Source organism: Magnolia sinica, chromosome 2, assembly GCF_029962835.1.
Source record: "Magnolia sinica isolate HGM2019 chromosome 2, MsV1, whole genome shotgun sequence".
Classification (NCBI taxonomy): Eukaryota; Viridiplantae; Streptophyta; class Magnoliopsida; order Magnoliales; family Magnoliaceae; genus Magnolia; species Magnolia sinica.
Window position 1 is genome coordinate 36858546 of NC_080574.1, and position 27973 is coordinate 36886518.

Genomic DNA, 27973 nt, shown 5'->3' on the forward strand with positions numbered 1-27973 from the left:
ACGGCCTCTAGATTTCATCACACAGGGAGATGATGGCAGCGACAGTTCTTCCAGTTGCTGCCTCTGTTTCCAAATCTCTAACAAGAAAAGAAAGCCAGAGCTCTCCTCCTCCTCTCATTCTCTTCAAATCTCTCTCTCCTCCTTCTTGCCATTCTATTTCATTCTCTGCAACTCCACTAACGACTCGCAACCGTGGCGTTGCTGTTGCTTGCCTTCCGTCTTCTTCTCCTCATCCAAAGACTAATACATCACCCTCCACCAAACTCTATGTCAGCGGTAACTTTTCTAAAATCCTGACCCTTTCTTTTTTTTTTTTCCTCCATTCAAAATGATATTGAAATCTCTAGCCCTTCTTCATCCTTATCGCCTTTCTAATGATAATTTCAAATGGGGTTTCTTTATCTTTTTTTGGGTATTTCATTTTATTGTGATGTTTTGGTTTTTCCGTGAAAATTGGCAGGTTTGTGTTGGTTTTTCAATTGGGGTTTATGTTTCTGGAGTGTAGATAGATGAATTGAGTACTCTGTTTTTCCCCTGCCTCATAGTCTTCTAATCTTCTTCTCTTATGTGAGGATGCTAAAAAAGGAGCATCGATCTCTTGTACTGTTTTGGTTTTCCTGTGGTGAAACTTCAATTGGGACTGGAATAGTCTACAACACCTGTTTTACTGAGTGCATAAAACACCCATGCTGTGCAGCCCACCACGTTGTATATGTAAAATCCACTCCGTCCGTCAGACAAGAACCATTGTTTAGACCGTACATACAGAAGGCCGAATAAAAGCTGATATGGGCCACGCCCATGGGAAAACAAGTAAAATTGCTGCCAAAAGTGCTAAGTTCACATGGTATGGCTTACTTCAGGCTGATTCTTTTGGCTTCTCTTCTTCTTGGCGGGTTACACCTGATTAATGGGTTTGATGAAAGATACACACCATGGTGGCCATAGAAACAAACCTATGGTTGGCATCCCATCCCCATCATTCCATTTGGTGTGGCCCATCTAAATTGTTGATCTAGCTGATTTTTGGCCATAGGACCTAACTTTGAGGATAGAACCTGATAGACGGAGTGGATTTTATGTATAAAACATGGTGTGCTCCACAATCTTGAGGGTTTTATGCACTATGTAAAACATGTGTTGTAGAGGATTCCAGTCCCTTTAATTGAGTTTTCATTCATTTCTTATTTGTATTCAACTGTTATTTATAATGATGCTTGTCAGTATATAGTGGTTTGATTGAATTGGAAATTTGGAACCTCACATTCTCATCTGTGAGGATCAAGTAAACATGATGTTAGAGTTCTGTACAGATCTGCTACTCCTCCAAGCATTTGATATAAATCCAATTCGGTAACACCATTTTGGCAGCATTTGTATCTTGTTAAATTTGTGATACGCAGAATGGTCATTTGCCCAAATCGTGGTTTAACACCTTTTTTCCGGTTACATGAAATGGGTTCACTTGTCATTTTTGGCCAAGGAAGTCCATTCTACACAATGGGAAATATGCTCTCTCCAGATTTTCCGAATAGCTCGTCTTTCAAAACTCACTTGGTCTGCATGAGTACAAGGGGCGCAACTCGGGTAGGTCGGGTCAGATCAGGTTTGGGGTCAACCTGAGCCCAACCTGACCTCAAGAGGACGCAACCTGATCCCACCTGAATTCCAACCTGAGGTACCCAACCCGAACCCAACCCCAATTCCTCTGTACTCCATCCAACCCTACCTGAGTGACCAAAAAATACATGTGATTATTCCCAACCCAACCTAACCCGACTCGAATTTGGTTATCCTGAACCCAACCAAATTTCAAAATGGGTTGGGTTTTTACAACCCGAACCCAACTCGAGGACCTTGACAACCTTGCCTGAACTTGAGTTGGGTTAGGTTCGGGTTGACCTGAAAGTTGCAACCCTATTAATTATAGACCCATGCCCAATATTTGTTGATGGGTGTGGACGTCTGCCATACCACTGTATGGCCCACTTAGGCTCACTTAGTTTTGTTTATGTGCTTACTCTTTTGTTAATAGTGATTTAGGACATGATGAGGATTCTTGTTTTTGTTATTAAGGGCACTTTTGTTATTATGAAAATCCATTAATATAAAAAAAGGCAGAGTGGGGGCATCAACCCTAACTTAGGTCCCTCTCTTTTACCAACCTTCTCTTCTCTTCTCTCTCTTTCTTCTCTTCTTTTCTGGCTCTCTATACTTTTACATGGTATCAGAGCATCATTGTTTCTAATTTAACCTTTTTTCCTCCCATTCTTTCCTTCTTTCTCCCTTTTTTTATCTTTTAGTACTTCTTATCTCTCATGTTGAAAATCTTTTAATTTTAATTTTTTTTCTATGTTGGGCCTTTTGTAATGGTCCATGCATGAGTAGTTGAATGAAGTCCATGTGCTTTCACTTCTTGTGTGATTATTAGAAGCATGTGGGCTGATTGCCCATGTTGGATGTCATGTTTATGATCATCTTCATTCATATCCGGTTGGAAATTTTGGATGCATGGGCTGAGTTTTCTCTCCAAGCATGGTGTGCACATTATGTGAAGCATACAAGTGGGTTGTTTGTCGATTGTGCTATGTTAGCCCGTGTTTATGCAAGACTTATGGTATTCTCTTTTTCACTTGTTTTGATGGAGATGGAAAGTAATTCGAAATCTAGATTCATAAATCCATCTAATTTTTTAGTAGATAACCTCTATTAAATTAAATGGAACAAACTATCTCTAGTGGTCTAAGTCCATCTAAGTGTTTCTAACGACCAAGGGAAAATTAAGATGTTTGACCACAAAGGAACCTAATAAGAGTTCTAGTACTTATGATCAATGGATCCAGTAGAATGTCTAAATTATGACATTGTTGTGGAATAGTACGGAACTATCCATAGTGAGAATGTAATGTTTTTGGACTCTAGAAAGGAAGTGTGGGATGCATTGCTAGAGATGTATTTAGCTAACAAAACCATCTCTTGTATGTATCAATTATATGAAGAAATATTTGAGCTTCAACAAGGTGATAAAATATCTAGGTGAATACTATTCCAAACTCAAAGGAATGTGGGAGAAGTTGAATGTGTATCAACCTCTTACTACTGATTTGGAAAAGCTACACCGGCAACGTGAAGAGTTCTATGTGGCTGAGTTCTTATTAGGGTTGAAACGTGAGTATGAACTAGTTCGTGCACAAATTTTGGGTGGCAAAGATGTGTTATTTCTAAATGAGGTGTATGCTTGCCTCCAATGTGAATCTTTGTCTCTATGAGTGGAGCCAACGACCGTTCGACTTTTACATCTTCTATTGGCTGAGGCTGTAGTGAAAGAGGTAACTTAGGTCGTCGTGGATCTAGGAAGTGTACGCATTGTGGGTTTTTCAATCACTTTGTTCAAAAATGTTGGAATCTCAATAGTAAGCCAGCATAGGCTAATCAAGCATCTTACATTGGAGAGAGAGAAGTGGCTTCATCCGGCTAGTTCTATGTCTATAGCCCCACAACCACGTATGACTGGTGAAATGGTTACACTAACTCAATATGAGCACTCCAAGTTGCTGAAAAATCTATAGAATCAACCTATTCCCACCACTTCTGTAGCTACTACTCCTACGATTACATTTGTGACATCGGGTATGGCGGCCTATTTAAGATCTAAGTTCCCTACTCCATGGGCCATTGACTCTGAAGCATCTGACCATATGACAAGTGATCCAGTGTGTTTTCCTCCATTGGTATATCGTTAACAAGTTCATTTGTCACTTTGACAATTTGTATCCAGTCTAAAGTACGTGGAATGGATACTGTTCATACAAGTCCTCTTTCATTATCATTTGTCCCGTTTGTTCCAACATTTCTTTTAAGTGTTCTGTTTGTTAGCAAACTTACCAAAATTTTTAACTGTTTTGTCACTGTCTATCATTCGTATTATGTTTTCTAGGATCTAAAGACAAAGAAGGAGATTGGCGGAGGACATGTTGTACTATTTTGATCATGATGTCATTGGCATAACAACACAAATCTCCCATTATTAGTGGTATTGCTATCTCGGTCATCCATCTTTGAAGATTCTTAAGGGCATCATTCTTTCTTTGTCATCTGTGTTATGTGTGTGAGTTGAGCAAACATTATCATACTACTTTTCCACCGGTGTGAAAAAGCGTAGTTTAACTTCTTTCTCTTTAGTTCATTCGGATGTTTGGGGAATAGTTAAAATATCCGATAGGTCAGGGTGTAAGTATTTTGTTACATTGGTTGGTGATTTCTTTAAGAATACCATGGATTTATTTAATGAAAGAAAGATCTAAATTATTTCTAGTTTTTAAGACTTTTCATATGAAAGTACAAAATCAATTTAATTCAAATGTGTCTGTGTTTCGTTTTGATAATGCCAAGGAATATGTCTCAAGATTTTAGTTAGTATTTTAAAAAAAAAAAAAAAACTAGTATCCTACATAAAACATCATATGCACACACCCCATGACAAATGGTTTTGCGTAACAGAAAAATTGTTACCTACTTGAGCCAAACTCGTACTCTATTAAAAATCATTTCGTTTGGATAATGCCAAGGAATATGTCCCAAGATTTTAGTTAGTATTTTTTTTTAAAAACTAGTATCCTATATCAAACATCATATGCACCCACCCCAAAAAATGGTTTTGCGTAATAGAAACAATCGTTATGATGCAGGACAATTAACCACTTGCTCTAAAAGCTCGAACTGATAGAGCATGACAAATTAATCCCTTTATCTTGTAGCTTAGGCCCCACATCGCATGGGTTAGGACCTGGGCCGAACCCCCATCGTGGGCCCCAAATCACATGGGTATTGCCTCACACAAGCCACCCGCCTCACACGAGCCGCCCACCCCGAGGGTGCCCCTGCATTCCACAGGCAACCCCACTCGAGCCCGGTGTGAAAATGCCCCTGCATTAATCACCCCCAGTGAGGAGTCTCGAATACGAGACCTCCCGCTTTGATACCAATTTGACGCAGGACCATTAACCACTTGTTTTAAAAGCTCGAACTAATAAAGCATGGCAAATTAATCCCTTTATCTTGTAGCCCAGGCCCCACATCACATGGGTTAGGACCTCGGCCGAACCCCCCTTGTGGGCCCCAAATCACGTGCGTATCGCCTCACACGAGCCACCTGCCTCACATGAGCCGCCCACCCCGAGTGTGCCCTTGCATCCCATAGGCAACCCCACTCGAGCCCGGTGTGAAAATGCCCATGCATTACGTTACCTTCTTGAGGTGAACTCGTACTCTATTAATTCCCATGAATGTTCCCAAAATTTTTTGGAGCGATGCAATACTCATGGCATGTTTTCTGATAAATTGAATACATTCGTTTGTTTTAATGGGTCAATCACTTTAGCAAATGTTACTCCCAGGTACTCCACTGTCTTCTTTGGCTTTCAAAGTTATTATTATTATTATTTATTTTATATGTATGCTTTGTTCATTAGTTGGAGTCGGGCCATGATAAATTAGATCTTCAAGCAATTAAATAGATTTTTCTTAGATTCTCTCAGACGTAGAGGTTGTTAGTGTTCTTAACACTTTGAAGACAATATGTATGTACAGATGTAACATTTTTTTTTGAGTCTATTCAATTCTTCTTAAAAGACAGTAAATCTCTTAATGCGGAAGTTGTGCCTGTACCTATTGTAGTTGACGAAGATATCATCCAACTTCCTCCCTCTGTTTACTTTTCCATTTCGTCTATGCCTCAACTGAAGGTTTACTCATGAAGGAAACATAAAGATGGTGTAGCCAATCATGATGTGCTATTACTGAATCTTCTTTTGATTCTTGTGATCCGGTGAATTCTCTAGATAAGTCTGATATTCCTATTGCTTTAAGAAAAGGTAAGAGTGCATGTACCAATCACCATATCTCTAAATATGTTTCTTTTCATTGCTTATCTCTAAAGTTTCGTAAGTTTACCCTATTATTGTCCTTTCACTCTATTCTTAGGGCATATCATGAGGCATTGTTACATGAGGGGTGAAAGCAAGTAATGGAAGATGAAATGGTTGCCCTTTATCAGAATAACACTTGGGAACTAATCAGTGTACACCTGCTAATAAACGTGTTGTTGGTTGCAGAAGGATTTACACAATTAAGTTTCATTCCGCTGGTATAGTTGAATGTCTAAAGGTTCTCTTAGTTGCTAAGGGATATACTCAGACCCTTAGTATTGATTACACAGAAACTTTCTCTCCAGTGACTAAGTTGAACTCCATTCGTGTTATATTGTCCATGGTTGTTAATCATGGTTGACCCTTCTTCCAACTTGTTGTAAAAAATGCCTTCCTTCATGGTGATCTCACAGAAGAAGTTTATATGGAGCAACCACTTCGATTTGTTGCTCAGGAGTTTTGCAAAGTATGTAAATTGCACAAGGTGATTTATGGATTGAAACAATCTCCACATGCATAGCTTGAAAAATTTAGCAACATTGTGTTGAACCATGACTTTGTTCGAAGCCATGTTGATCGTTCTATTTTCGTACAAAAAGGTACCGTAGGCTTCGTTGTGCTAGTAGTGTATGTGGTGTTGTTACAGAAAGTGACAATAGGGGGATTGAGGAGCTAAAGAAGTACCTTTAATGACATATCTTCACAAAAGATCCGGATAATCTTTGATACTTTCTTGGTATAGAAGTAGCCAGATCCAAGGAAGGAATTAATTTGTCCCAATGGAAATATGTTGTGGATTTGCTAATGGAAACATGTCTTCTTGTTATTGCTGGTTGATAAACCAATGGATCCTCATCACAAACTCGTAAGTGATCAAGGAGATGCAATAGAAGACTAAGGGAGGTAAAGAAGATTGGTTGGAAAACTTATCTACTTAACCATTACTCGACCAGACATATCTTATGCTGCGAGCGTGGTGAGTCAGTTTATGAGTTCTCTGAGAGTACCTCACATGGATACAATTATTCAGATTCTCTGATACCTTAAAAGAGCACTACATCAGGGAATTTTGTATAAATAGAATAATTGTCTTCAGGTCATGGGGTACTCTGATGCAGACTGGTCAGGTTCTTTAGCAGATATACGATCTCCTACTAGGTATTGCACGTTTGGGAGGAAATCTAGTTATATGGAATAGAGCATGAAGCAGTGTGGTGGCCTGATCAAGTGTTGAAGCAAAATATTGAGCAATGGCTCATACCAACTGTGAGTTAATGTGGCAGGAAATGGGGTTTACGGTGAGTCTATCTACGCAATTATTTTGTGATAATCAGGCGGAATCCCACATCACGAACAATTTGGTCTATTATGAAAGAATTAAACACATTGAAGTTGACTGTCACTTCAAATGTGAGGTCTCTAATGGTGAAATCTCTACGCCATACGTCTGATCTTAGGATCAAATTGTTGATGCGTTCACCAACGCTCTTCGTTACAATAATTCATGCTTGGCATCGACAACATCTATGCTCTAGCTTGAGGGTGTGTGCTAATGGAAGTGGATGTAAGCTCTACCACTATACGGCCTACCTAGCCTTACTTAGGTTTGTTTCTATGCTTGCTTTTTTGTTAATAGTGATTTAGAATATAATGAGAATTCTTGCTCTTGTTATCAAGGGCACTTTTATCACTATGAAAATTCATTAATATGAAAGAGGGAGAATTAGGGCGTCAACCCTAAATTGGATCCCTCTCTTCTCCCAACCTTTCTTCTTTCTCTCTTTTTTCTCTTCTTTTCTCTCTTTCTATATTCCTTTACAAATTCATCGAGTTATTCCCAGTAGAGAAGGCATCACTTTATTTTACCCCATGATCCATTTACCTTTCAAATTTTGATTACGAGGGGTTCTCTTTTCTGATAATTTCATATCAGAAACCAGTTGTTAATTTAATTTCTCACATGGATCTAGAAGATCCGTAAGAAATGTTGATATGAATGTTTTGTTTTTGTTTTTTGAAAAATGACAAATTCAAGCCACAAGAAGGATTACAAGGCCCAAGAGATGTGAATATTCTTTAATGCAACATTCCTCAGCTGGAAACGTTGCAGAATTTCAATGCTGTAACACTTGAAACATTGCTTGCAGGACTTTCGTTCCGCACCACTGAAGAAAGTCTGAGAAATGCCTTCCAAAATTTTGGTCAACTCGTTGAAGGTGAGAACAATGATATGCTTGTTTCCGTCTTTTGACATAGAGTGGAAGTGATTTTACTGGAAATCCTTTAGATAGAATTCAACCATGGAATTTCATTGGTCCATTTTTACTGAACTCATATTGGTAGTGAAACTCTTAAAGTGTTCTATCAAGAAATCTGTGCATGATAATGTGTTGATGAGACTGATGGGGTTATATGCTGATATCTGATATTTACAGTCAACCTTGTGATGGATAGAATAGCAAATAGACCAAGAGGCTTTGCTTTTCTTCGTTATGCAACAGAGGAGGAGTCCAAGAAAGCCATTGAAGGGATGCATGGAAAGGTATGCCCATGGAATCCATTTGGAGGTTCTGCCTAGTTGAGATGTCTCTAAAATCCTTGTCTAATCGATTAATTAATTATCAATTATTAGTTCATGTATGCAGTGCTAAACATAAATGTCCACGTTAGTTCTCGAGCTCTTGCTCTCTGTACAAAGGGCATACCTGTATTTCACCTGGATCGTTAATCTGTGGGGCTGTATCGTTTATTGGGAATGTGCCAAAAATGGCACTGATCAGGTGAGCTAGCCACTGATTGGGTGAGATTTTTTTCAGGATTATAATGGGAAGTTGGAATGAAGTCCAACCAGTGGCCAGCATTTAATGGTTGTTAAATATTTTGTGTTTCCATTGAGAAAAAGTTATAAACATCTAACAGGCCAACATCTGCCCTCATCAATACTCAAAATGTAGGTACATATATCTACATGTCAGGTTCAACTGCTACTCATTCATAATTTCTTGTAACTTCCGTAAACAGTGAACTTCTGTTATTTGCTTGCTTAGTTCCACTTATGCACAAGATGTGTGACTTATGAAGAAAATACCAGACAACAAGTTTTGTTGTGGACAATGGCTGGATGCTACATGAATCAATTGTGGTGTAAACATGGTTTAAAGTTTCGTATGCACAACTCAGAAAAAGTTTGTCTGCAATGAAACAAGACACCAGGCCAATACGGGACCGAGATGGATGAGTTGGGGCAAGTCACTCCAGTTTCGGTCCCAATACAAAACTGCTATTTAAATACATGGGTGTAAATATAGCTGGTGATGCAGGATGTGTGATCTAATCACTTGAATGTGAGAGATTATTAACAAATAAATCAAAATAAATCAAATATGATAACATGCTATCCTACCATGATTAAAAGAGTAACAAAGAGGCAATAAAATTCAGATTTATGTTAAATTCACAATCCCACACAAGTATGAATCATATAAGCATGAAAACCTAAGGCTCAATGAGAGATTGGAACTCTCACATTAGCATAGGCACAATTCCAATTCAATGGGCAGATTTGGTGCAATTCTAGGGTTAGGAAATTTGGGGATTCGTGAATTAGGGTTTGGAATTAGGGCTAGGGAGAATTAGGGTTTGTGGAGAAATAGGGTTTTGAGAGCTAAGGTATTGGGTTAGGGTTTTAGGCTTAGGGCTAGGGATTTTAAAGAGGAAGAAGGAGCAAGGATTAAGAGGGAAAGAGAGAGGGAGGGCTGGCCATACGGATGGCCGTACAGTTACACGTATGGACGTACGATCTAGGGGTTTGGTCTGTACAGTCATACGGCTTGAATGTGCTAGGTTTAAGTGGTTTTGGATGTGATGGGGATGGGTTTTGGTTGAGAACAAAAGGAAAAAGGAAGCGGTAGAGAGAAATTAAGAGGGATTGAGAGAGATGGAGATACAGAAAGTAGAAGAAAATACCTCGATTGTAGAGAATGAGAGAGAAGAATAAGATAATGGGCTTCACACCCTTGGATTCACATCAAAATAGCCTCTTTTCACAAGAGATTAGCATTGCACATGAGAGATGATGCTTTTTCTTAGCAAAAGAGAGTTTTTTAATTCCAAAATCTGAGGGCTAGGGCTTGACGTCGCCCCCTTGATAGTATCAACAATGCGTTTTTACAATAATGCCCCTCAAATAAAAATGTCTCACGTCCTATGATACCATAAAACATAAATCTGCTAATCCTAAGCTACGAATAATCAACTAAAGCATAAATTATGCTAATCCAAACACATGATCAAAGCGATCAAGGATCATAATGATTCAACTGTCCGATCAAAGGATCCACGTGATCCAACGGTCAAAACTCTTCAACTAAGTAGCCACATGCATCTTCCTAGTGTAGGATATTTGAAGATGCACAATCATGCATGTGGGGTCTTCAAGGCCTCAGTGCGGCCCACTTGAGCCTATGTACAAGTCATCGAGCCAAGGTGAAGGCTAGGCCAATCTCCTCCTCCTCTGGTACACTCTAAATGGTCAGATGTCCTCATCAGTTGGGTTTTAAAACTGAGACAACCTTAGGGTCCAGTTGGGTAGGGGATCCTATAAAATTAGGATTAAGCATAGTATTGATTTTGGGAGGCCCCACACTCTACACGTCAGATTACTCACCATTAAATCACACTTTCCTTTGCATTAGTGGAATTACCAAAGTTTTAGAAAAAAACCTGAAACTGCTAATTGCAATTATGTGTAGGAAAACATGATTTTAATGTGGTGAATTTTACGCAGAGGGCATGGGCCATGGGGCCTGCTAAAATCGGGATTAGACTTAATCCTGGTTATGTGGGATCCTCTTTCTCATTTTTTTTACTCCTTAGTCGAGTATTTGACACTAGCAGAGAGAGAGAGAGCCTTACAAAAAATTGTGTAATCATCTAAATATGTTGTTGGTTAGTAGATAGGTGCCGACATATATGGCCTTGGGTGGGGTCTTTACTCATGGCTTAGTGGAAGACACTGTGTGTTTCAACTCTGAGGTCATGGGTTCAAGAACTCATGTGGTGTGTGTGGGTGTGAGAGTGTGTATGTATTGACCATTCAAAAAAAAGTATATGGCCTTTGGTGGGGTGGCAGTGAGACACTATGAGTATGATTTTTGCATGCATTTGAACTGTATGGAGCTTTTTTTTTTTTCCCTCTCCTGAATGAGGAATTGTCATGCCTAGAAATCCGAGTACCCAAGTAGAGATACTCAAGACCCGAATCTCAAGAACGTGATCTAAATTATTTAATTTTCGTTACAACTCATAGTGTCATTCAAATTTAAATAGGCATTCAACTCAAAATAAACGGAAATATACTTACCGAATTCAATCTCAATAAAATAAAGGTGCATACTACGCTATTCCACTATATGTCTCTTCTCCTTAAACAATTATTCATTTACATGGAAACTTAAATTCTAAACTAAGTCCTACGAAACTGAAGTAAAAGTTAATAATAAAGGCTTGCTTGCTTGTAATATTCCAGCTCAGCACCTGTAACATTGTTTAAAATAGGATGAGTATACATAAGCTCAGTAAGATCATATACTATACAAGTTTGAAGTTTCTAGATCAAATTTTTATAAACAATGAGATGATTTTGAAATAAAGATATAAAACACAACGAATTATGAATCAAATATTGGAATCATAAAGATGTTATAAATGCGATACTATCCATGAATCCATATAAACAATAAAATAGATATCCATCATTTCTTACAACACTGTACACAGTGGATGGCTACGTTGTATTAACGTCCATGCATTGCTACCTCATTTTGAGGGACCCATTCATATGTTAGCTGGTCAGACTATTGCTCTAGTTGTACCTTTGACGTATGTCCGTGTATACGATTGTACTATATGTTGTGCACAAATGAAACTTTGAAGGATCTAACGGGTTCTCGGGTTTTTCACCCAATGGATACGATTGCCCTACCTGCTTATACTTTTAGGGACATACCCAGGGCAATGCACCCAATATACCTTTAAGGACATTCTCAGGGCAGTGCACCCGCTATACTTTTAGGGACATTACTAGGGCAGTGCAACCAATATACCTTTTCAATTCCATAATGAATGCATGTATGTCATGATAATAAATAAATTAATAATGGAATAATTCATTTGAAAGATTAAAGAGGAACTTAAGATGGTTAAAAAAATTAACATAAATACCCTAAAAGAAATAAATTTGCGACACTTTAATGCAGGATTTCAAATCAATGCAGAAATTTGGCACTGTCAGAATTTAACCCCTTAAATTGTCTGTAAGACTGACTGTCTTGAACTTTTGCATAGAGCCCCGTTTATATCCCGAAAATTCGATTTTTGAATTAATATATAGTTTGATGTTGGGTGGTTAAATAATAAATTTTAAATTCACTACTAAAATTCTAAGGATAATTTAATTTATGACTCAATAATGTTAAATTTTAATTTGAAATAAAATTCCAAAAATAATTTTATCGAATGTTAGATAGTAATCAATTTTCAAAATGTCAACTAAAATTCTAAGATTTTTTAATCTAAATATTTAATAATTAAAATGATATAATTTAAGATTTAAAATTGAAGTTCAAGTTATAAATATATGATTTAACACCTGAGCTTAAATTTAACATTGCATAAAAAAAGTTAAATCAACCTCCACCATAATCATACTAAGTTATAAAAGTTATAATCTATTTAAATCAATAATTTTTTTTTCAAAAATCATAATTAATAGACTTTAATGCAACTTAATGAATTTGACTTTAAGTCAATTTGTTTTTAAAGTTCAGAAATTTAATTGATTTACTAATTAAACATTGAAAATATAATTCTAAACATTTTAGAATTAAATATAAATTTAATGACTTATTATAATTCAATTTAAAATTTAATCAGACTTAATACTTATAAAAACATCTCCACTATTCTATTATTAAATTTTAAGAATCATTAAAACTCAAATAATTCAACGATAAAAAATTAAGTTAGTTTTTAATAAATAAATCACCATTTACAGTTGATGATTTAATTTTTTAACTATTAAAAAAAATTAAAAAAATTAAATCTAAGTTTAACAAATTATTATAAATATAATAATTTAACACTTTAGGATTAATTTATATTTAACTAACAAATTACCATATTTACATAATAACTTGTTTCCATTAATCATTTTAAATTAACAAATTGTTATAAAACAAATAATTCTACCATTTAGAAATAAATTAACTTGAAATGGATCCTTACTCTTGCTCCGGTTGTAGACTCTCAGGAGTTTCAACACTCGGTCAAGGGTTCGAGTATCCATAGGTGGTGAAATCCCACTACAGCGTGAGTATGTGTGCGTGTAAAAAAAAAAAAAAAAAAAAATCAATTTGAAATTTCAAATTAAACGAGTTAGTCTAAATTTGATTATCCTAAAATTTTAGGATATAAATTGGATAAAAATTTTAAACAAATTAATTTAAACAAATAATTTTCTAATTATCAAGCTACAATCTAAAATCTATCTTGATAATCTTAAGTATTAAGTTTCAATATTTTGGGTTTTAAATCAAACCTATCAAGATAATTCATAATTTAAATTCGTGTTATAATTTAAACTTATCATAATTATATTAATTTCATATGTTTCTAAAATTCTAGAAATCAAACATTAAATTAGTTTCAACACCCGGTCAAGGGTCACCGTCTGCACGCAGGAGCTTTTTTCCGAGTCAGGTTTTCCTCTTTTCATTCCTATTTCCTAAACCCTAGCCTTAGTTTGCATTAGCCCTAATTTATTTGCCATTTTTTTCACCCTAGGGTTCCTTGAATTGAGATCAAGGTGTGCCAAAACGGTTACGTATCGGCCGTTACGGCCGATACGTAATGGTAATGGTGGGAACCGTTACGCGTTTCGAGGTCGTATCGGCCGATACGGGCCCATTACGGGGTGTAACAGCCGTAACGGGCCATTACGGGCACGTAACGGTAACTTTTTTTTTTTTTTTCATTTTAAGCTCTGTTTTTGCTGTTTTTTTGAAACCTCTTGCTTCCAAACTGTTTCTCACTCCTTCTACTACTAATTTCGACCAACCTTGGCTAGGTATTTGAGATAAAAACACATTATATTACAGATTTTTTTGAATCAAAGCTCGGTGGGCCATTTTTCAGAAATTCGTCAAAAATAGGTATTTATACTTTTTTTTAATATGTTTTGCTGTTTTAATCATGTCATATGATGTGTTAATCATAGTAGAACATGTTAATGTGCATTTTACAGATTTGGGGTGCCATTTAATAATTTTTTTATATTTTTTTCTATTTACGCATGAATTTTGGCCCCTTTTTTTAAAATTCGAAAAATCAATTTTTAATGGTTGTTTTGCTGTTTTAATCATGCCATTTGATGTGTTAATCATAGTAGAACATGTTAATGTGCATTTTACAGATTTGGGGTGCCATTTTATATTTTTTTTAATATTTTTTTCTATTTACGCATTTATTTTGGCCCTTTTTTTGAAAATTCGAAAAATCATTTTTTAATGATTCTTTTGCTGTTTTAATGATGTCATATGATGTGTTAATCATAGTAGAACATGTTAATGTGCATTTTACAGATTTGGGGTGCCATTTTATATATTTTTTATATTTTTTTCTATTTACGCATTTATTTTGGCCCTTTTTTTGAAAATTCGAAAAATCATTTTTTAATGATTCTTTTGCTGTTTTAATGATGTCATATGATGTGTTAATCATAGTAGAACATGTTAATATGCATTTTACAGATTTGGGGTGCCATTTTATATTTTTTTATATAGATATTTTTTCTATTTACGCATTTATTTCAGCCCTTTTTTTGAAAATTTGAAAAATCATTTTTTAATGATTCTTTTGCTGTTTTAATGATGCCATATGATGTGTTAATCATAGTAGAACATGTTAATGTATATTTTACATATTTGGGGTGCCATTTTATATTTTTTTATATTTTTTTCTATTTACGCATTTATTTCGGCCCTTTTTTTGAAAATTCAAAAAGTCATTTTTTAATCATTCTTTTGTTGTTTTAATGATGCCATATGATGTGTTAATCATAGTAGAACATGTTAATGTGCATTTTACATATTTGGGGTGCCATTTTATATTTTTTTATATATTTTTTTCTATTTACGCATGAATTTTGGCCCTCAAAAATAATTGCAAACACCTAAATGTAAGATATTTTCATATTACATTCATTCTAATATATCTATCATTGATAGTAGATAGTTAGAAAATTAAATATATGAATTTTGTAGTCATTATCTGGTTCATAAATTCATCAGACAGTCCGATACAACTTCTCACCAAAGAGTGGACCATTACACCACCATAAACATGTTCCAATTTATAAATGAATGCATATTTGGAATGCTTAGAATATTCCGGATTTAATCCATATTTTTTCATATTTTTTTGGCAAAAAATTTTTTTTGCGCCGTTACGGGCCGTTACGCCCCCGTATCACCGTTACGCCCCCGTATCCGTATCGGTTTTGGAGGTCATCGTTACGCCAACCAATACCGATATGGGACACCTTGATTGAGATTGGGGAATCCCTTGGATTAGGGACTGTTTGCTATGCATGTGTGGTTGATTCTATTTCCCTTTGAGCATCATTTGGTTTATAATTTTTATTGGTCCAGTCTTAGCTTGTGTAGGCCTGGACCCGCATAGATTCCCCTTTAATTGAATGATTTGGACTGTCATGTGGGATGTGAAATTTGTGTAATTGTTTCTGAATTGGTATGATCTAAGCTTGAATTCTTGTACACCATACTTGAATTTCATGTCTTGCATCACATGTACTAAAAACTAAAGCCATGAGCTCATTTCTCTTAAAAATCAATGCTTGAGCAACATATTAAGATTTTAATAAGATTTCGATGCTTAGAGTTTCTTTAGCCTTTAAATTCGGTCATGAAACTTCTCAGAGTTCATTGTTGTTGAAGGTTGAGGACCTTCATTGCAATAACAATCCTAGCTCGATCTAGTGTTCCTTTATACACAGAACCAAAACTTCTAGTATGAATCGAATTTACAGAGAAAAAGCCATTTGTCGCTTTAGAAAGCTCTGCATAAGACGCATTTATGAAAGGATCATCCGAATTTAATCTAATTTTAACAAAATATTTATATTTCAACAATATAATATATATATATATATATATATATATATAGAGAGAGAGAGAGAGAGAGAGAGAGAGAGAGAGAGAGAGAGATTTATAATAATATGAAATTTAATTTTTAGATTTAGAGATAGATCACCCACCTTTGTAGCATTTGGACGATCTGAATTCAATCCATACTCGACCCAAACACGACCCGAACTGATCTCTCTCCCTCTCTCTTGTTCTCTCTCTCTCTCTCTCTCTATCTCTCATGCTTTCACTATTATTTATTATTATTATTATTTTTTTTCTGTTTTAAAAAGATGAAGAGAGGAATGGAGTGGGGGGAGGAAGATCCGACATTGAGGCTTCATGGCGACATGCGAGAACAACTCACATCGCTGATTATTTTTTTTAAAAAAACCGTGGGTCCTGTAAGATGGATGGGGTTAGGTGCGGAACCCACTTTGCTGCAACTACATAAGGAGGAGAAGATGGATAGAGAGTCGGAGTTTCCCTAGTTTCATGAGGGTGTGCGATGCATGTCGTGTTTTCATCTTTTTTTTTAAAGGCTGGACTAGACCTGTGGGTCTGACTGAATGGATGGTTCAGATCAGGGACCCAAGCCCCCGTTGATGATGGGTTGGAAGATGGTGGTAGGTTCGGGATCCACCACTATCGAATGAAGAAGGGAGAGGGAGAGTTGGGCTCCCCCATCTCACGTGGTGACGTGTGAAACCATGTCATTGCCTTCTTCTTCTTTTTTTCTTTTATTTAAAAAAAGTTGGTGGGGCCCTCTGATGGCCGATCCAGACTGTTGGTTCAATCTAGGGGCCCCACAAACCTTTTGGTTATCATAGGAATGGCCCTCTGACATGGGAGGTATCAGTTGCACCATAGAATCAGGAAGAATGCTACTTGCAACTATCCACATATGCCAATGTGTCACACGTGCAAAACTTGGTGTCGTTCCATGTATGTTTCTGTGGTGAGTGTTCTCGAGCCTAAGAATTAGCCGAGTCCACCCATAAGGTGTGGCATACTTGCATGATTAATGTGGAACTTGGTTATCCTTTTCTAACCTTTCATTTTTTTGTACACATCAAGTTTACCATTGGGCAAAGTCACACTTTGAGTGGAGCTTCCTGATTAATAGCCCATGTGTGCCATGTTGTCATGTGCGAGGTGCTTGTGTTTGACATTCACGAATTGGTGCTTGCAACTAGCTTTGGTTTCTTGTTTCTAGTGTTTCTTTCTTCTTCTTCTTCTTCTTTTTTTTTTTTAAAATTTTTTTTAAATTTTTTAAATTTTTTATTATTTTATTTTATGTGGATGGATGGGATTCATCATGGACCAACAGAAACATGCTCCTCGTTGTGAGAGGTTGCATAAATAATGGAATACAAGTTGTAGAGAAGTTGGAACAAATTTTGGAAAGCATGCATGGTCAAAGAGAAAGGAAACCGGAAGAGATCCAAGCATTGAGCAACGTTGATTTAACAAAATTTTTTAAGGGTGTGATTATCTACTACAATTTTATAAAGCTTTTTCAATGTGCAAGGGGAATCAAATTCAATGAGAACAAAGGAAAAGAAGCCCTTGCACCATCCTGAGTCATTGGTTTTGCCTTAAATGCTCATTACTATTGGAGCTCAAAGGTAGCTCTTGGAGGTATTGAAGAACAACACTGTTCAAAATTCTAATGGTTGAAGGAAGTTTCTTTTGTCTGTAGACCTCATATTTAGCATGGACGTCAATTGTCTGCATGTACGAGGCACAGTGAGACATGGTTGCTTGAAAGATGACATTTGGCATGCAATGAGTAAGTGGGAGTTGATACCCATTGCTCGGTAGTTTAGAATGTGGAAAGCGACTTTTGCACATTGAGAATCCCTCTTTAGGTGCTTGATTAATATTATTTTGATGAATTGTGATTTTTATTTAAAAATTTTAAAAGCAAAAAAAGAATACAATAGAAGTTCCTAGGAAGCAGACATTTGGCAAAACAGCATGTTGAAATTGAGATAAAAAACAAAATAGAAAAAATGAGTGTGCTATGGGGGAGGACTAAGGCCAAAGGGAAAAAAATAAGAGAGAAATGAGCCTTGGTCATGGATCCCCGGAAGCACCCTCCGTGGCAAGCCTGTGATAACCTGAATGTTTGTGGGGCTCTTTGATCCAACCAATGGTTTTGGATCAGCCATTAGAGGGCCCCACCACCTTTTTCTTAAATAAAAAGTAAAAAAAGAAAAAAAAGAAGGCAATTGATGTGCATTCACACGTCATCATGTGAGACGAGAGAGCCTGACTCTCCCTCTCTCCCTTCTTTGTTCGACAGTGATGGGTCCCAGACCCACCAATGTCTTCTAACCCATCATCAATAGGGGTCTAAGGCTCTGGTCTGAACTGTCCCTTTGGAGGGACCCACAGGTCCGGTCCACCATTTTAAAAAAAAGATGAAAATGCGACGTGTGTCACACGTTGTCGTGAAATTGGGGAACCTCCTACTCTATCTCTGTCTCTCTCTCTCTCTCTCTCTCTCTCTCTCTCTCTCCCACTTCTCTCCTTCTCATGTGGTCGCAACTAGGGCTGTCAACGGGCTGGGCCTAGGGTTTATTCTCGGCCCGGAGTTTGAATTGTTTCGGGTTGGGCCTATTCAAAATTCTGATTTTGGCAGGCCCAAGCCTGACCCATTGACACCCCTAGTTGCAGCGGAGTGGGTTCTGCACCTAACCCCATCCAAACCATCCATCTTGCGCGGCCCGCAGTTAAAAAAAAAAAAAAACAATGACCTGCACTGTTGTGACTTGTCGCATGTCACCATGAAGCCTCGACGCTGGATCTTCCTCCCCTAGCTCCATCATCTTCCTCCCCCAGCTCCATTCCTCTCTTCATCCCTTTAAAACAGAAAAAAGAGATAGTGAAAGCATGAGAGAGAGAGAGAGAGAGAGAGTCGTATTCGGGTTGAATTCAGACGTTCAAATGTTGCAGAGGTGGGTATCTATCTCCAAATATGAAAATTTCATATTATATATATTGTTATTATTATTATTTTTTTGTTATATAAAATTTTCAAATTATATATATACATATATATATATATATATAATTTGAAAATTTTATATTGTTGAAATATAAGTATTTTGTTAGAATTAGATTAAATTCGGATGATCCTTTCATGAGTTTGTCTTATGCAGAGCTTTCTAAAATGACAAATGGTTTTTCCCATCTCAATTTGTTTTTATTGAAAGTTTTGGTTCTGTGTATGAAGGAACACTAGATCGAGCTGGGATTATTATTGCAGTGAAGGTCCTCAACCTGAACAACAAGGAACTCTGAGAAGTTTTATGACCGAATATGAAGCCTTGAGAAACTCTAAGCATTGAAATCTTATTAAAATCTTAACTTGTTGCTTGAACATTGATTTTTAAGGGAAATGAGTTCAGGGTTTTAGTTTTTAGTACATGCCCAATGGAAGTCTTAGAGAAGTGGTTGTACAATTCTGGGCATTATCAGTTGAGGAGGAATTTAAACTTTATTGATATGTTAAATATAGCTACTGATGTGGCTTTTGCTCTATAAATAAATAAATTCGGAATACTTCATGGATCATTTAATTAATATAAACTTATATATGAATTTTAAATATTGTTAGTTTAAGCCAAAATTACCAAATTTAAATTTAGGATTAGCTTAAATTTTGAATATTCCCAAAATTCTAAAAATTATTTAAATTAAATTTGCTGATTTATATCATGTTGTATAATTTAGATTTTAGAATATTTAATTTATAGAATTTTAGAAACTTATGGAATTAATATAATTATGATAAGTTTAAATTATAAAATGAATTTAAATTATCAATTACAATAATTATCTTAATAGGTTTGATTAAAATCTAATTTAAAACTCAAAATATTAAAACTTAATATTTAAGATTTATCAAGGTAAATTTCAGATTGTAGCTTGATAATTAGGAATTTAGTTATTTAAATTAATTTGTTTAATTAAAATTTTTATCCAATTTTTATCCTAAAATTTTAGGAGAATCTAATTTAGACTAACTTGTTTAATTTGAAATTTAAAGTTGATTTAATTCGAAATGGTAGAATTATTTGATTTAGAACAATTTGTTAATTTATAATTATTAATGAAAATTAATTTATTGGGTATATGTGGTAATTTGATTACTAAATATAAATTATTCCCAAAGTGTTACATTATTAGATTTATAATAATTTGTTAAATTTAGATTTTTTTTAATAGTTAAAAAAATTAAATCATCGATTGTAGATGGTGATTTATTTATTAAAAACTAACTTAATTTTTTATCGTTGAATTATTGAGAGTTTTTCTATTGGTGGAGGCTTTTGGCATTGAAAGTTGGGATTTTTTTTTTTTTTTATAAGTATTAAGTCTGATTAAAATTTAAATTTAACTATAATAAGTTATTAAATTTAGCTTTAATTCTAGAATATTTAACATTAAAATTTCTAAGTTTAATTAGCAAATCAACTAAATTTTCGAACCTTAAAAATTGATTTATTTGAATTCAATTTCATTAAGTTGCATTAAAGTTGATTAATTATGAGTTTTGGAAAAGTTATTGATTTAAATACATTATAGCTTTTATAACTCAATACGATTATGGTGAGGGTTGATTTAACTTTTTCAATGCAATATTAAATTTCAGTTCGCTTGTTAAATCCTATATTTATAACTTAAAACTTTTGTTTTAAGTCGTAAATTAAAGAATTTTAATTATTAAATGTTTGGACAAAAAATTTTCTTAGAATTTTAGTTGATATTTTGAAAATTTATTACTATATAATCTTTAATAAATTTATTTTTAGAATTTTATTTAAAATTAAAATATAATATTATTGAATAATAAATTAAATTACCTTTAGAATTTTATTGGTAAATTAAAATTTTATTTTTTGGCCACCCCATATCAAAATACGGATATATCAATACAAAAATTGAATATTCAAGACATAATTGGAATTTTCAGTATTGTCAGGGGGCTTTGTGCAAAAATTCCAGACAGTTACAGTAAATGGTTCGGTCTTACAGACAATTTTATGGGCTAAATTCCAGCAACACTAGATTTCTTTGTTGATTTGAAATCTTGTATTGGAGTGTCGCAAATTTATTTCTTTTAGGTTATTTATGTTAGATTTTTTTTAAACATCTCATATCCCTCTGTAAAGTGAATTATTACACTGTTAATTTATTTATTATCATGACATACATGAACTTATTATGGAATTGAAAAAGTATATCGGGTGTACTGTCCTAGGAATGTCTCTATAAGTACAGAGGGTGCACTGCCCTGTGACTTGTCCCGAAAAGTATATCGAGTACACTTCCTTAGATATGTCCCTAAAAGTATAAGCAAGTAAGGCAATTGTGTCCATTGGGTGAAAGACCTTAGAACCCATTTGATCTTTTGAAGTCTCATTTGTATACAATGTATAAGTACAACTGTGCGTGTGGACATACATTAGAGGTACAACTGGAGCAGTAGTCTGACAAGCTAACGTATGAATGAGTCCCTCACTACGAGATACTGATGCGTGGACGTTAATGCAACGTGGTCATCCACTCTGTACGGTGTGGTAAGAAAATGATGGATACCTATTTTATTATTTATGTAGATTCATGGATAGCACCGCATTCATAACATCTTTATGATTCTGGATTTGATTTCATAATTCATTATGCTTTATATCTTTATTTCAAAATCAACTCATTGTTTATAAAAAATTGATCTAAAAACTTCAAATTCATGTAGGAAATGATCTCATTGAGCTCTCGTATGCTCGTCCTTTCTTAAATAATGTTCCAAGTGCTGAGCTGGAATATTGCGAGCAAGCATGCCTTTATTATTAACTTTTACTTCAGTTTAATAAGACTTTAGTTTGGAAATTAAGTTTCAATATAAATGAATAATTGTTTAAGGAGAATAGACTTGAATAGTGGAATAACGTAGCATACACATCTATTTTATTGAGATTGAATTCAGTAAGTATATTTCCATTTATTTTAAGTCGAATGCCTATTTTAATTTGAATGAGATTATGATTTGTAATGAAAATTAAATAATTTAGATCACGTTTTTGGGATTCAAGTCTCGAGTATCTCTACTCAAGAACTCGGATTTCGGGGTGTCACAAGCTGGTCTACCATAGCATTAGCAGATCGATGGATATGGGTGAAAGATACTAAAATGCATGAGCACATGCCATGAGCCTCCATAAGATCTGCCACTCTCTATGACAAGACCCACTTTCGATCCATTTTGAGTGTTACTAGTCTCCATTTTGCCTACAAAATCCACCCCAAAGTGAGTAGGGGAAGATATTCGATAATGGGTTTGATCCTCCAAAGATGTCTTTAAAGTCTGAACTCGTTGGTTTTTTCAGTAATTTTCGTCCAATCTTCGAGATTCAAAGCTTTCATTGTAAGCAAAACATTTCATTTTAGTGCCTAGAAGTGTGATTGCAATTTGGGAACCACATTTTTTAAAAAAGGCAATAATTTATTTATATGACGAAACTATTTATATGGGTGAAAGATACTAAAATGCCTGAGCACATGCCATGAGCCTCCATAAGGTCTGCTACTCTCTAATGACCCCACTTGCCATCCATTTTGAGTGTTGCTAGAGTCTCCATTTTGCCTGCAAAATCCACCCCAAATTGAGTAGGGGAAGATATTCGATAATTGGTTGGATCATCTGAAGATGTCTTTAAAGTCTGAACTCATTGATTTTTTCAGTATTTTTCGTCCAATCTTCATGATTCAGAGCTTGCATTGTAAGTAAAACAATTCATTTTAGTGCCTATAAGTGTGATTGCAATTTGGGAACCACATTTTTTTTTTGAAAGGCAATAATTTATTTATATGTTGAAGCTATTTACAAAATTTACAAAGCAGACCAGCAAACTGGAAAAGAAAAATAGTATCTACAATATTTACAGGGATAGCCCACCATTGAACTAGATGCCTAGTCCTGGAGAAATAAATCGAGACTAGGCTCATCCCAGTCTTGAAGCAACAATTGTTTCTTTCCTCCCAAAGAGATGGAATTCCTGCCAATAAGGCCATTCTCCATATCATGGTACCATTTACCCCCGCCTCGGGCTTTGCAGAATGGAGTGACCTAAAGAGGTTAGCGAGGTCATTGGCTTCTTCATCCAAGAGTTCCTACGACATGGCGGAGCTCATATTGTTGCATTTCCGATACCCAAGAAGCATTGTGTGACCATTACTTCTGATGAAAGGGAGGTTTGCACCAACCATGGAAATGCATCTAGTAACCACAGTTGGATGCAGATAAAGAACAGACCATGTTTTTTTGGAAGAAAGAATACACTATCTATTTTCTAGTTTTTGCAGGTTATTGATGGATTATCTATGACATCACAAAAGTTCCTCTACTGTCAGTTGTAATGCCATAGCATAAACCACTTCACTTATCAGTTATTTGGGAACATTTGCATACCTTGAAATAAAAAGGTTTTCTGTGGAATCGTCATTTTCCTCCACTTGCAAAAGAAAAGTTTGTCTGAAAACGGTTTCCATTTCCAAGATTTTATTGAAAAAACATGGGTATTGATGTCTTTAAAAGACCTGGTAGATGCAGATTTCCAAGGGTAAGAGAGCTGTACAGCTCTCTCTGTTTGACCATTGTCCTTTTAACAATTCCATGGAGAACTGCACTCCAGACCAAATGACAAAACTATTGTATCCATAGTTTTCCATTTCCTGAGGATTCCGTGTTGTTTCCATGCTGACATTCTCGTTTCTCTCTATCCATACAACTCCTTAAGGGCCTGTTTGGCTGGGCGGATTAAGAGGGATTAGGAGGGATGGGATGGATTTTAAGGTAATGATGGTGGTGTCAGTGGATTGGTTTAAGATCCATGGGATTGCTATATCCTGGGACAAGTTCACCGAGTCTGTTTGGCACACACGGCATATCCCGGGATTTTACCTTCCAATCCCTTCCAATCCGTCCAACCAAACACGCCCCAGGCACGATTGAACGGGATTAGGAGGGATGGGATCAATTTTAAGGTAATGATGGTGATGTCAGTGGATTGGTTTAAGATCCTTGGGTTTGCTATATCCCGGGACAAGTTCATCGGGTCTCTTTGGCTCGTTTGGCATATCCCGGGATTTTACCATCCCATCCCTCCTAATCCCATGGGATCCGTCTGGCCAAACACGCCCTAAGCGGGGCAGCACAAGGGCTTTGAAGGTTTCAAGGTGAATCTGCATGTTTTAAAAAGAGGGGTTGTGCAGTGCTCAGGCCGAAAGCTTATACAGTACCGTTCGAGTTTGTAGTTTGTACTAGTATTATCCAAACCGCTGATATTCTGGTCGCTACTGTGGATGGTCCATGGATGGTTATGAAAAATAAACCATGATTCACATTAAAAAGGTTACATATTCAATAGCTATTATCTTCTGATGTGGAGGATTTTGGTGCATGGGCCTCCTACAATGAGGCCCATCATATCAATGATTTGGATAACTGAACCATATCCCCACTTGCCACTTCTACATACTGGAAACCCAAGTGACACTGTATACTTTCAGATTGATTGCGGTATAATATCTCTTTAGCAAAATATAGATTATTTAGGAAATAACAATATCTTTTTTATCTTATGAATCAAGAAAGAAAAAGTGCAAACCTGGCCTTTATATATATATATATATATATAATTTCATCAAGTGAAGCTCTACAAAAATGCTGAAACATAAAAAGGTTTGTGGAAGGGCTTGGTTTAGTTGAATTGCATGCTTTACAGGTAGAAACGAGTGATTTTGTTGCTCCAACAAACGGCTGCAAGGTCATTGTCCTAGTATTGATATTGATACTGGCCGATGCGATTTTGTTTGTGGCTGACTGATCTCTATGAGATCCGTTTAAGATGATATTCCAACTATATCAATTTAGGCCTTTAATATTTGTCATCGATGAAAATAGTACCTGTCCCCAAATTGCTGGGACATGGCTGTGGTGGGGATGATGATGATTAAGATATGATGAAAGTTTCGGCTGTAAGGAGGGTGATATGAAAGTCAATTTGCTTCAAAGTCATACGGGCTTTGGTTCGTAGTATTCTCCAAAATTACAATCACCAAAAACAAGTTTTGGGCCACTGCATAAACATTCTTATTTCCATTATTAGTAAATAGAGAAACTCTTTGATTACTTGCTAGAATGGTCAACCAAGGTGGCGCAACATCGTTGCTTGTGACTCTCAAATACAGATACTGACAAGGATGGGGAACATGGATAGTATTCCCCAATCATCATAACCCAAGAGATAGATATAGATACATATATCCCAGATTCCCAGTCAGGATTCGATCTTCGCATTTAGTTTTATGATTTTTAGTTGGAATTTTACCAAACATATTAATTACTAGTTCTATTAGACAGAGCTTTATCTTTTCGGCTTTTTAATATGCTAAATTTAATAGTTACTGTCAATAGGGAATCGCTGTTTTTCTCTCCTTGATTGAGAATGGCATCCATTTTTCTACTTATGGCAGAGCTGACTCGTATATTAGTTTAACACCATTTTGAGATGGAGGTGACTCATCCTCCTCACATGTGTTTCATTGGTGCACAACCATCCAGAACATCAGACAAGAAATCTATCCAATTAATGACTATCAAATGGATGTTAAAATTACAATAGTTTTTGGTCCAAAGTCGAAGGGAAAAATCAGACAGTTAATATCATCTTCTCAGTGCAATTTTTCGGATATGCTCCATGATCAGTTGGGTTGGCGATTTGGATGGTCTCGATTGCTTTACAACTATGCCATGTGTACGGTTGTAGAGTCACCACCATTTTTTAAATGGTGAAAACTAACACAGGAGTGCAGTCCCTTATGGTAATATGATCTTAGGACTTTGCACCATGGTATTACCCTAAGTAGAAAGAATGAGTGCTGCAACTAATAAGGTAGGTGTATGTAGTGGCTCCCCTATTCATGTGTCTTTGTAATTTCTGTTGCAAGTCCTTGTGCAATTTCCTTTTGTTTGTTTTTTCTAGTACCAAAGTATAAAAAAACAATCTAGGGATTTAGAAAATAATGAATCTTAAAGTAAAAATGGGATTCCGTTGTAACATCCTAAGGGTGTCCGGTATGGTATTGGTTGTATTGGTTGTCTTGTTACAGTTAACAAATAAAAGTATGCAGGAACTTAATTCCACATACACAAGCAACAACTGCCATGATATGTTGGCATCTCATCCATTGTCCAAACTCCAAAGTGGGCCATGGAATGTGAGAAATTGTAATTCGATAAATAAATCAATTCTCAGAAGAGTAATGTCACACTCGAATTGCTGATTTGGACGCTTGTACGAGAATTGAATGGCAATGCAGGTTTTCCTGCTAGGTGAGGTGTGGACCAGGCCACTTTCTTGCTATCTTTAGGATATAGTCACCAATGTTATGTCACCTCACATTTGCACAAATTGAAGATGCCCAACACCAGAAAACCTCCTACGAACTTTCTCCCCACGTGCCCAAAATGAAGAATACAAGAAGATAACAAAGATTCAGATGAGAAAAATGAGGTTTATTTTTTTTCTTCTTTTCTTTCTTTTTTCTTTTTTCCTTCTTCTGTTCCTGTTCAAAATTCTGCCAGCAGTTGCAAGAAGGTTATAGGAGCTTTAGAAAGACTTTCTGTGGGAAGGAAATGATGAAAAAAAAAATCTAGTGAATCGGGGTGAATGGAAAAGGGTCAGGGCTGGGTATGATTAGGGAAAGGAATCGAAATTTATTGGGTAAGTGGTAGTGGAGATTCCATGTGGAAATTGATGCTCTGTGGAGGAAAATATCTCGAGGAGAGAAGTATGGCCTGGAAAACGGAGGTTGGGACCCAAGTCGTGCTAATAGTAGAGCAAAATCAGAAGTTTGGAGGGGCATCTATAGTCTATGGATAGACTAAAGAAGTTGGGAAAGGCTATAATGGAAGGGGAAATGTTTAAGGTGGGTAGAGGAGAGTTTGGTTATGGAAGAATATCTGGTCAGGGGATCAGACATTGGCAGGAGGACATTCAGAACTTTACAGGATGATTGTGAGTAAAGAAGTGTGTAAAACACGCATGCACGTGCGCGCGCACACACACACACACACACTCAAGATACACAACCACCAACCATACTCTTTTAAACCTTGGAATTTTCATGGTTGCAAAATCTGCTCACCTCTTCTAAACACGCTTCTCTATAGCATGCACCCACAATGCACTTTAATATGAATTTGGATAAGGGGCTCTGATAGATCCCTTCATTGTGTTGCTCAGTTTTTGGATGGCAGGGTCATATTTGTGGAAGTTGCAAAGCCGAGGTCGGAGCTGCGCCAGGGCTTAAAGCAAAACCCAAGACAGTACTGAGGAACACGAAACATGATTTGCTAATCCGAGTACAATACATGTGTTGATTCCATGTCATGCATTGTTCTTATACATTCCATGCATATCTGTAATTCATGATAATCATTCTATGAGTATGGTCCATGTAATGGATTGATTTCAATTAATGAAAAATGTTTTTGAAATTCTTTGTGGTATTTCTAGTTATGAAATTACACTATTGGTCAAACTAATTACATTTCAATGGGTGCTCGTCATCATTTGTGGCTAATGTTTGGTATTCCATGAACTTTGGTTGCTTGATTTCATGATCAGGCAAAGGGGCTTTTAATTGTTTGATTCTCTATGCCCTTCAAGAAACAGTAGAAGCAACTTTGATTATTATTATTATTATTTTTCTAAAACTGGGCAAAAGCCCCATGAACCCAGTTCGTCAATCCTAACCATAATTCAAAAA

The 27973-nt window shown here is 35.9% G+C and overlaps 1 protein-coding gene across 1 annotated transcript; it reads left to right on the forward strand.

Annotated features, from left to right (window-relative positions):
• LOC131236961 (organelle RRM domain-containing protein 6, chloroplastic-like) lies at positions 1-27708 on the forward strand. The gene is made up of 4 exons (XM_058234547.1): positions 1-276; positions 8075-8143; positions 8363-8469; positions 27448-27708. Exons 1-4 carry the CDS (start codon positions 30-32, stop codon positions 27535-27537), a joined length of 513 nt encoding a protein of 170 aa, XP_058090530.1. The 5' UTR covers positions 1-29; the 3' UTR covers positions 27538-27708.
• Positions 27709-27973: the final 265 nt, after the last annotated feature.